Source organism: Chironomus tepperi, unplaced genomic scaffold, assembly GCF_022539635.2.
Source record: "Chironomus tepperi strain 1889 unplaced genomic scaffold, CSIRO-AGI_Ctep_v1 contig_359, whole genome shotgun sequence".
Classification (NCBI taxonomy): Eukaryota; Metazoa; Arthropoda; class Insecta; order Diptera; family Chironomidae; genus Chironomus; species Chironomus tepperi.
This window is the reverse complement of record NW_027226481.1, coordinates 568,238-579,985: the sequence shown is the minus strand read 5'-3', so window position 1 is coordinate 579,985 and position 11,748 is coordinate 568,238. Positions and strand designations below refer to the sequence as shown.

Below are 11,748 nucleotides of genomic sequence, written 5' to 3'. Positions count from 1 at the left end.
TTTATTCCTGTACAAATTTAGAATTTTTCACATCATAATTTATTATTTAAAATGCCATTAAATTTGTTAGAACATTCATGTGCTCTTGATCTATGAAGAGGATTATTAGGTCAACAATGTTCTCATTCGAGCGAGTTACTTGCTGCTTGATGACTTCCTTGACATTCTTGTCAGCGCCTATGAAGGGATAATCAAAGACTTATTTGAATTAGACAAGTTTGAAATTTAACGGTTTTTAAAATTTTGAATTTTTAACTGAAATGTCCAAGAAGTTGAAATGTCCAAACAATGCTTACCCCTTGTTCCAATTCTTCTTTGTTGACTTGTCGGCGTCATCGCTGATGAGAATAATTTTAATTTCACTTCAGCACTTCGATGAATATTCATAAACTCCTCAATCATGTCAATATTAATTATGTATGATGTAAATAAGGGGAACTCCAATCCTTTTACACGAATCACTTCAAATATATGTTCAATTAGTGGTATATTGTCATAAAATTCTAATTGCAGTAGAACTAAAAGACTTCCAAGCTGAAAATCGTCAATTGTTCCTTTCGTGATTGAACTTTCTTTGAATGCCTTCCTTTTGAGGTGATTGATGATAATTCGTGTACAATATTGTACAATTGCGTATCGTGTTAATGGCAAGAACAACAAACTTCGATCCGGTGTCATATTTTTGAGGAAAGTGCCATTGACTGTCGGTAAATCCGTGATTATTGAACGAATGTAATCGAATGTTTCGCGTGTTGAATTGACTGTATTGACGACTAAGCTAAGCAATCGAAGTTTCTTCTCTAAATTGCTGATTTTACTGCTGTTTATGAGATTGAAGGAATCTGTATTGCTCCTCAAATAGATGGCAAAATCCACGACTAATCGATTAATGTGCCTCGTGATGTTTAAATCGAATAAAATTTTGTTAAAATCTTGATAGAACATTACATTTCTCTGCAGCAAGTCCTGTGCCTTAAAAGCAGTCAGGAATGAGGTCAAGATATCATGACTAAATGGCGGTTCATGCAAAATGTTCATTAAGGGCGGCGAATTCTCAATTTCAGAAAGTCCATCAATCAAAATATATTGAACCTCATGGCCATCGATTTTCACTTTTGTACTTTCCAAATAATCTTGTGCGGATATAAAGAATAGATAGCAACATAAATAGAAGATTTGTTTACTGTCGCATGTTGGAACGCTCTCGATTTGCTTAAGTTTTTGCCAGTAAATGTCTTTCGTCCATGTTGATGGATTGTATGCAAATGGTTCCCATTTAAGGAGCTTCCCAATCCACTGAAAGAACTCAAAGAGCTTGATTCTGCTTTCTTCAGCTATGTGCTTTTCAGCATTATAGAAATTAGAAATGTAATATTTAAAGACAATCGAGAGGAGTCTGTATAACAGATCAGATGGCACTTCTGATGGCTCGTTCATCATTAATGGCAAAACTTCTTTTACAAGTAATTCTGTGTACTCTATTGGGGATGTGTTGATTCCATTGAGGATCTTCTCAAGGAGTCGAGGTGCATTTATGTTAAAATTGCGCGAAAATTTCTTCATAATTCGGATATAAGCAAAATCATTAGAATCATTAGTTTCAGTCAACATCATGACAATTTTTTGTCCTGCTGGACCATTAGAGAAGCACTGGAACATATTGACATAGAAATTGTCTTGCTCATTCAAGTTTTCATTTTTGTCAGCTTTTTTCAGGGATTCTACAAGTTTTTTGATTTCATGGACAATTTCAGCATTTTCAAAGCAAAGAAGAATATAACTGAAGCTCTTTGCTGCATTTACATAGTCTCCAGATGACTTCTGAAGCTGATAATCTGTGTAGAATCTACAGAATATAGAAGATTAGATAATTTAACCGGCTTATTGGAATTTAACTACTTACACTTCATAATGTTTTGGAAATAATGTCTTAGCTGTGATTATGAGTGCCTTAGATGCTTCCAAATCTGTTTCTTTTAAAGCTAATGCCTTGCTAATTATGTTTTTCACTTCCGTATCCATAATTTTGTCAAATTTAATTTAAAATCTTTGTTATTAAGTCTTATGTGCTGATAAAAGTTGAAAACTGCTTTCATTCACGACTTGACTTAATAAATAACATGGACAATCACTATAAACAGTTAGTCTTTACTTTAAAATTGGAGAATTTTGATATTTAAATAATTTACAGAAAGATTTGTTTACAAACAAAGTGAAGTTTTGTAGGGGGCGTTATGAGCTGATTTGTTTAAAAATTTAAAGTACGTTAAAATGATTTCAAAATTTTATCGATTTTAAATTTGAATTTTTAAAAGACGTTAAACATTTAGAGAAATATATGTCCGCGAAACTTGTAATAATTCAGAACTTTTCCTTAATATCTGTGAAATATTAGATTTGTGGTTTATTGATTGATTTAAAAATAATGTAAATTTCCATTAACATTGAATTCTAATTGAGAAAGCCTGTGTATAATAAAATGCGACACTAAAGCAGATAAACCCAGTCAGATAATATTACCAAATTCTAAATCCGTATATAAGCCACTTTTCTTCATGATTCCTCTCAGTATCTACTTAATTATTCATTCTAAAATATGAAAAAAGCATTCTTGGAAGCAATTTTTCTTCTGCCTTTTATTATATTTGTGAAATGTGAATCTTGTGGACCTATACAGCTTAAAGATGTAAATCTGGTGTATTTTAATGACATTGCAGTCAGTGTAAATCTTGAAAATGTCACTAAAATATTCAATCACGAAGCATTTGACTCAGAAAAGGACACAATCATCTACACATTTGACTTTCTTGAGAATATTGGATCTATAAGCAATCAAATTATCGCGGAAGCAGTTCTGAAGGAAGGTGACAAGTTTAACTTGCTAGTTCTCGACTATGGAAACTTTTCTGGTGGAAATTACATTTTTGATGCTGTTCCTAATGCTATTAAGGTAAGTTTGGGCTAGCTTAGTGTGTAGGGAATACCTAAATGCCAGGAACAAGTAGCTACAAGATAGATACTAAAATTAACTATTCTTAATTCCTCAGATAGGACAACTGTTCGCCAAAACCTTAGTTGATCTTCATGAGAACAATTTAATTGACATCAACCGTGTAGCTTTGGTTGGATATTCACTTGGTGCTCATATTATGGGAGAAGTTGGAAGAACTATTCAAAAGCTTTCGAATGGAACATTGAAAATTCCACATATTATTGGTTTGGACCCTGCAACTCCTGCATTTTATCCACTCAATCCATATGTTGTTGCTTTGAACATTAATGACGGTATATCCTTTATAAAATTGACAGATGCAGTTCCTTTAGTTCATTTCATTCCTTTTAGCTGCCTTTGTGCAAATCATCCACACTGATGCTGAGAATTTTGGTATATCCGTTGGCACAGGGCATGTAGACTTCTGGCCAAATGGAGGTAGCAATCAGCCCAACTGTCCTGACTTTGACAAAACAAACATTTTCAAGATTGAAAGTAAGTTGATCAATCTCTAATTTAAGCTTCAAATTAATTTAAACTTCCTTCTAGACCAATGCAGTCACTTGAGATCTGTTCAATATTTTGCTGAATCTATAAACTCGCCGACGGGATTTAGTGGAATCAAGTGCGACTCGTGGCGAAGCTTTCAACAAAATATTTGTTCTGGTCATCACGTCTACAACTTGAATTATTTGGGTTTTAATGCAAACACTCAAATTCTTGGAGATTTTTATTTTTATACAAACAGCAAAGCTAACTTCTCGAGAGGTTCTGATGGAATCTTTAATTATTATTCAACAGAGTCAGTTCGTTCTACCTGAAATGTAGGATATTATTAAATTGAAGTCAAGAGCCAACTTTTGGAATTTTTAAATTTGTTAAGTTCATTGATTTTATCAAAAAATTGAAACTTTGGAATAAAAAATATCAAAAAGGCCCATCCAGTTGATTTTAAATGACTTTATGATTTGCAGAGCTCGAAATTGACCTGAATTGTGTATAAAGTTGAATCAACTTGATTCTGATTGACTCCCAAAAATTCTCCCAATGAATTTATCCCTGAACTACTCTATATTCGTCCAAAAAACCACCTGAAGATCTAGATTACCTAAACATCAACTCAAAATATCTTGACCTAGTCATCATGAAAAGAATCTTCATCATCTTTAAACAATCATATCATATCATATCCATATCACAAAGAAGTCACTAAACTGAAAAGTATTTTCATCTTTTTCACGACCTACGACAAGTTTTTTTGTGTTTGTCATTGACATTAAGAATTTGTCTCATAAATAAGTGATAATGATAGCAAATCACGTGTGAATAATCCGTAATTATTCGGTGGTTTGTGACTTATGATGGTGGCATGATGTAAATGTGATTTTCTGGTTGTTTAAATGGTTGGAAATAGCTGACATGGTGACTTAGAGGTAGCCTAGGGAATTTTGCAGTTTATTGATTTATGTTTCAGCTGGTTTTCTAGCAATTTTTGTAAAAATACCCAAAATTGAACCTAAAATGACCAAGAATATCAGCAATTAGGTAGTTTTTTCAGCAATTTTCCAATTAATTCATGCTTAATATTATTTATAGTAAAACTTCCCCAAAAAAAACAGATTCCATAACAAATACCCACAAAACAATCCATTTCAATCATTACACCTACAATCAATCATAATCCTTAAGTCGTTAATACTTTTCTGCACGTAAATTTATTTAAAAATCTGAATTGAAAATTGAAATTCATAAGCAGCAGCCTTAATTATCACACACAAAAAAAATTGCGTGCGTATAAAATCAATTTTTATGCTCATAACTTCATTAAAATAATTTATTCACTTTTTTCCCATTTCATTCAAGAACTTTATCTCGTTTTTGGAACAAAAAAAAGCATTTTTATGGCACACCAAAAATTGGTGAAAAATATTTTTTTGGTGATAACGTGAGTCGAAGGAATTTCTTTATTGTGTCGTTCACGTTAATTAATTTTCATTGGACGTGATTATGTTGAGATTTGATAAAAAAATATACATGAGTGGATTATGATGTTGACGGTTTTATGAGTTCAACCAACTTATTCAGACTTTATGAATGAAATATTATGTGAGATAATATTTTATGATTTCTGAACATGAGGTTCGTTGCCAGCTGAGTAGTTGGAATTAGATTTGAAGGACAGGACAGTGACATGGCTAGGAGAGGATGAGTTGAGTTTGGCGGTTTAGCGTCTAATTAAAAACGATGGAATTTTTCATTCCTAAACGAGTTCAAATGCAGTTTTAAGGAGCTCCAAAATTGTTGATTCCGTAATACAGCGATACATACTTACTTACTGGAACAAGCTTTGTGATGTGGCCAGTAACAGAGTCAGATGGAAGGCCTTTTGTAATAACCTAGGCTCCAAGTCGGAACATGGTTCTAGTAAGTAAGTAAGTAAGTTACTGGAATCATGCTCCAATGGGGAGCCTAGATTATCACAAAAGGCTTACCATCTGACTCCACTGCTGGTCATATTACTAAGATTGTACAAAATATTCCTTTTTGCTTCAACCGTCTTTTCTCTAGTGGATTACATCCCAGGGCTGCATGTGTTTCTGACATGGACACTTTCATGCAGCTCTAGAACCTAAATTCTTCATAAAGCTTTAGAAAATTCCCTTCAAAATACACCAAACTCCACCAAAACTACACTCAATAAAAGGTACAAAATCCATACATCATTTTTTCATCCTTTAATTTCTTATCATGTACCAAATTCCTGTACCAATAAATATTATATCCTCAATTATAAATCTTCATGCGGAAATTGGAACAATAAAAAAAATTGAAATAAATTTTTCACAACATTGTTAATACTTTTTTTTTGTTTAACGATTCTTATCCATTTAGCACTTCCTCGTATGAATTTATTTTTCTGCATTACATGCATTAAAATGAAAAATTTCTTCCATTCTTTATTATTCTTCATCGTTGTGCATTATTCATCATGTGTATGGCCTTGAATGGAGCTTTTGGTGCTGGAAAATTTTTCATTGTTAGTACATAATTTTTTGTGTAGCGATCTGTAAGGGATGTAATAAAATTAATTATTATTGAAACAATAGATTGTACAAAGATGGAATTCATTGAATATTTCAGGGATGCTGGTTGTTGATCAGGGAATTATGCAGGTTTTATGGATTGAAAATCCGTCCTTTTCTCTCAACAGATGACTAAAGAGTGACATTTGTGTTTATGCTGATCGAAATTGGCAAGATTTTGGCCGAACTTCGGATTGATTTTGGACTAAAGTACCAGTTAACCGGAAAGCACAAATTTGGGTAGACTTCGACCGAAAAAGCCAAAAATCTAGCTCTAGCTTGATTTGACTCAGGCTTGATGCCTGATTTAATCGAATCAGACCTAAAACTAGATTCACAAAAGCCTAGGACCTAATTTTCGGTCATTTTTGAGTCGTGTGTTTTCCAAATCAATTTTACCAAAAGTTAAAGCCAACTTTCGATCAAAATTCCTTTAAATTTGCCAGAATTTTCAGTATAAAAACTCAATTTCTCCTCCATCTGTATCTAAAGTCCTTTTCCATCTCCCACTCAATTCAGCAAAACAAAAGACCCAGGTGAGAATCCAACAAACCGTTAAATTAAACATCCAATAAAATATTGAGTGAGGAAAAAAAGCACACAAAAGGAAGAAAAAAATTGCAATAGAGAAAGGAACAAAAAAAAAATAACATTGTGAATGAAATTGAGAATAATGATAATGATGATGACGATGATAATAGGATGCAATAAAAAAGAGTACAACAAAAAAGTGATGAGAATGTAGGTCGATAGCTGTGTGAGCCAATTGATATAAGTTTCGCAGTTATTATATCAGTCAATTATCAGTGGATTGAGAGTCCTTTATGTTGTGAGTATATTATGTATAGTTCATGTTTTTATCTCTTTATTATGATGAAAGTTGAGAGCTTTAATACATCAATTTGTAGTCACGGGGATTGCTAATTTGATTTTAAGTATATGCTGGCTTTGCGGTTGATGTTTCGTGATGCGGATTTGAATTAAATAATTTTAAAATTCTTAAGAACTTTACTAAAGCTCACCTTACATAAAAGACTCAAATTTCTGCAGTTTCAGCATAAATCAACATCCTTACATAAGTTTATTTGCAATTTACATACTAATTGCTATAATTACCAAACATAATAAGACACATAAATGTCAAATCATTTGACAATTGAGCTACAAAATATTTATTGCAAATTTCTCAAATGCTGACGACATCAATCATTGAAAATGCATTTGCTGATGTGAAATTCTTACACAATAATTATAATTTGAAATATTTAGATGTAATAAAATGTTGTGCAGCATTAAATTTGTCGCATTAAGTATAGTCATTGAACTTTAATCTGATAACAATCACCTTCTTCCTTTAAATAAAGTGACTAACTTCATAAAAATTCTAAAACTTTTAAAAATAATTCTCAATTACCGCTCATAATTCTTGTGGGATTTTTCATAACACTCAAGTTTTATTTCTGTAACAAGATTTATGACATTAGCATGTGTTTGAACAATTAGTGAAAGTGTTTACAAAAGTAATTAGGTTTTGTGTTATATTAATATGTCATGTGGTATGAAAAAGTCCCTAAAAGATTAAGTCAATTTATGAAATTTAAATATAGAATTTAACAGAGATGTGAAGAGATTGAGCAGATTTAACACAAATTAAACGAAGCTTTTGTTTTGAATAGTCGACTAAAATCTATTAGTTATACATAATTAGCCCGAACAGCATACCGTGTTTGCTCTGGCACCGCTACTTGCCATATTGACGGTAAAATACGAAGTTTTCCAAACGGCATCATGAATGATGATTTGGACTCATATTTTCGGTGAAAAATGCAGTTCAAAGAATTGTGTCGCTTGTTTAAGCCATGAATCACAATTGACCTGTTCATTCTCTACCCAAAATACCCTAGTAAGCAAAGATATATGCCCTCAAAAGCAGCGTTAGGTAGAAATACCACTTGTGTGTATGCTCAACTAGTAAATTTAAGTAGAACAAGCTTTCGAGAGCATGCTCTTTGCCAGTTAAGTAAAATAAAAACTAATATTTATGTTGAATTTCAATTCAAGTTCCTAGAACTAATATTTGTGTAGTTGTGTCTTATTTTATTCACATTCATAGGCATAAAATTGTTTAAAATTACAAATAAAACGTAAAATTTTAATTTTTGTTGATACAACTGTAATATTTCATGAGCCATAATGTTAATGCTTCCTAATTATTCAACAAAAATTGTTTTAAATGAGAATAAATTTTAAATTGTGAATTTTAAACAATTTTAGACTTATTTAAGTTTAAATTAATTAATTTTCCCATTTTTCGGCAGTTTGTTAATAAAGGAATTTTGCCAGCTTTTAGAAGCTGTCCTGAGCTAAGGGAATCCCAAGTGACACAACTGGTGGCAATTTGGATGCCAAATTAAGGCGGCTTCTATTTAGTGTTACTATAAGAGATAAATTGAAGCCTTTGAAGTTCCATGACGAAGCATTCTTTATTTGTCGGGTATCCACATTATCAAGTCTAATTAAACATGCCATCTCTTAAGACGTCATGTAAAAATTCGAAAATCGCATCTTTCCATTAAAACTCTGTCATCTGCCGTACACAATAGATAGATTAAATGAAGTACATTCTTACAATTCTTAATGCAGCCTCAGACATAAATGAATTGAATGTAAATTGAAACAATGAAATTTTACAAGAATAACTGCAATTGAATGTGCAAAACCACATCTGTTCTATTCACATATCTGCAAACTATGTCTTCTCAATTCATATTTTTACTGAATTACAATCCTAAAGTCTTTAGACACAATAAAAAAAATTTCATTAAAATTTCTCATCATGTTTACATCATTCTACAGCTACTGTGCATTTATATTTTTATTTCTATGGAATCTTAAACATGTCGGTTGAGCCAGAAATTTCATTATATTGAAGACAATCTTGTCATGAGTAATAATTACTCAATTATTTGAGGGAAATAAGATGAAGACATTAGATTATTCATGTTGATGAAAAATTTACAATTTAATTGAAACTTCTTGTTCTTGTTAATAATGTCTTGAGATTATAATTTTTTGGAAAATAAACAAGTTTAAAATTGAGATTTGTTAGCTTCTATTGGAACTGAAATGTGAGAATGAAAACAAAGAAATGATTTAAATTTCTGGAAAATTATTGCATTTTAAATTTGAATTATGTAAATTATGTATTATTAATATTATGTTGTGCATCATTATTGGAAGATTATAAGCTAATGGAAGGTCAATTCTGGAAGTTTGGGTTAGTTTGACATTGATTTAGCGTGGATTGGTTAATGGTTTGTTGAATTATAATCAGATTCAGAATTGACAGTTTCTAAAGTGAAGGTGCCTTCATTTGAGACCATTCACATCCATGGAATCCAATAGAGTAGCCCTTTTGACCTTTTTGAGTCCAAACTCTCAATATCGTTTCAACTCTGAATCAGATACCCTCAGATGGTCACCCTATCCGCCAACTGAAAAAACCAAAATCAACATCGCTTCCAAACCATCCACCATACACCTCCACACAATTCTCATTTCTGTCAAAAAAGACAAACACAAACACCCAAGGTCAAAGATAACAAAAGAAAAATCATTTTTATAAGAAAAAAAAGCTTTTGATGTTGTAAACAAAATAAATTTCTCAAATTAAGCTTTCCATAAAGTATCGAGTGTAAGGATATCCAAAACAAGAGCGGGCTATGATGAAAAGTTCAAGGTATTATTTCAAAGATTAAACGCTACAGATATTAAGAAATCTGATATTTTTATGAAAGATGTAACAATCTAAAAGATGTTGTAGGTTTGGGGTGTCTATGTGAAGATTTTTTTGAAGGGTCAGCCTACGAGTTTGTGCTGTATTTGAAAGTCCTTTTGTTGTTTTGTTGCTGGAAGAAGGAGAATGACGTAGAAAGGGAATTGATCGTGATTCTAGCTAAAAACTTGACATTTTATGGAAAGTTGTACAAATGTTAAGCTTATAAAAAGACATACGGTCAACTTATCTCTGAATGTTGCACTTCAAATTGGTTAATTATCATAGTCAGTCTACAAATGAGGTTAAAAAGACAAATTTCCTATGCATAATGCTGTGGACGAAAGTGAAGACTCTAAGCCTCTAAAATGGTTTAAAAGCAGCCCAAATACGTTCTCTAGGGCATCGATTTGACGCACAAGATGGCTGATTTCGACCCAGTTTTTTTTTTTTGACAAATAAAGCAGTTCGTCTAATTGTGCTGCGATAGACTGGTTTTAAGCGCCCACTGAGTTTCCCATTGTTCACAGTTTTTTAAGAGCTTTCCGGTCATCTAATAACCTAACAAGCAATTCGTCGCATTTGAGCTACTCAGTAGTAACTTTCTGTAGCAACTTAACAAGCTCTTTGCCTGTTAGGGTAAGACTCAGCCTCACAATAAATTCAATCCCATCCAAAAGTCAATTTAATTATATCACAAACATCCTCCCTTAATATCATAATAATAATCATCGTCATCATAATAAAATCTCAATAAATTTCCTTAACATTTATTTCCATGTTACCAAAATGTTATTCCTTACACTCATTCACTCATCTCATCTTCATGTTGTTTTTCTCTCTCATTTAAAATTATATTTACAATGACAGAGCATAAAAATACGATTTTGTATTCATAGAACATCGTTATTTGGATTTATTTTCAATTATGTTCTTTCTGACAAATAATACTTACGAATGTAATATGTCTCTGAATGGAAGAGCTTTTTTAAAGGCAAAAATGGTTGAATGAAATTTAATTTTTTATTTTGTTTCTGTTCTATTTCTTTTTATGCTTGCTGTTTGGTCAGTAAAAAAAAAATTGAGAAAGTCATTATCTTTTATGTTTATGTTTACAGGCTTTGGGGGTAAAGGGATGTGTGGGATTTTAGTTCTGGTTGGATTAAAGTAAATAAGACAATTTTTTAGGATATGAAGAGAACTACTGGGATTTTTGTTTGGGTAGATTATGATGCAAAATTAAAATGGGAATTTAATAATGTGAAATTTTGAGAGCTTTGCATTGTTTGGTTTATAGAGTCAGATTTATTGAGCTTGAATAATTTTTTGTTAGCTGTGAAATATCTAGACTTGAATGCAATTACAGTATCTCCACGTTAATGCATCGCTAGAGCTGCTTTTAGGATTATTTTCAGTCATGATATCTTATATACCTGATTATTTGAATGGGATTATACAAGAATATGCAACAAAATAGCCAAGCTCAAATTAGACTCGATTCAAATGGTCTTGAGAAGTCTAGACCTCGCTGAAGTCCTACCAAACCACTGACCTAGGGTAAAACCAATTGCAAGGCCTGCAAAATCAAATTCCATCCCATTAATTCTTCAAACATTCTACAAAATAAACCTCTAAACTATTGCACAGGAGTGTATTCTGGGTTTCAGGGTTTGTAAGTCAAATCATCGACCCTTCCCCTTTAGGAAATCCTTCAACTTGTTGGAGACTTTCGAGAAACACCGAAAACGCTCCTACACTTCCCAAAAGTTTTACCCCTGCCATCACATAACCTTCAAAAAACATCTCATTATTAAAATTAACAAACAAAAATATAAAATCAAGAAAATTAAAATTTTTCACAATTTATTTTATTTTTTATTATTTATTTATTTGTTCTC

The 11,748-nt window shown here is 31.8% G+C and overlaps 2 protein-coding genes across 2 annotated transcripts; one reads left to right on the top strand and one right to left on the bottom strand.

Moving 5' to 3' along the window:
• On the bottom strand, nt 1–2,217 carry IntS10 (integrator complex subunit 10). Its single transcript, XM_070646169.1, has 3 exons — nt 1,904–2,217; nt 297–1,846; nt 1–177 (listed from the first exon to the last, which is right to left on the bottom strand). The coding sequence occupies exons 1-3, from the start codon at nt 2,020–2,022 to the stop codon at nt 47–49; spliced, it is 1,800 nt and encodes a 599-aa protein (XP_070502270.1). The 5' UTR covers nt 2,023–2,217; the 3' UTR covers nt 1–46.
• A 189-nt stretch (nt 2,218–2,406) lies between these two features.
• Nucleotides 2,407–3,923, top strand: LOC139094973 (pancreatic triacylglycerol lipase-like). Its single transcript, XM_070646208.1, has 4 exons — nt 2,407–2,950; nt 3,048–3,285; nt 3,344–3,487; nt 3,542–3,923. The coding sequence occupies exons 1-4, from the start codon at nt 2,597–2,599 to the stop codon at nt 3,811–3,813; spliced, it is 1,008 nt and encodes a 335-aa protein (XP_070502309.1). The 5' UTR covers nt 2,407–2,596; the 3' UTR covers nt 3,814–3,923.
• The last annotated feature ends 7,825 nt before the right edge of the window (nt 3,924–11,748 follow it).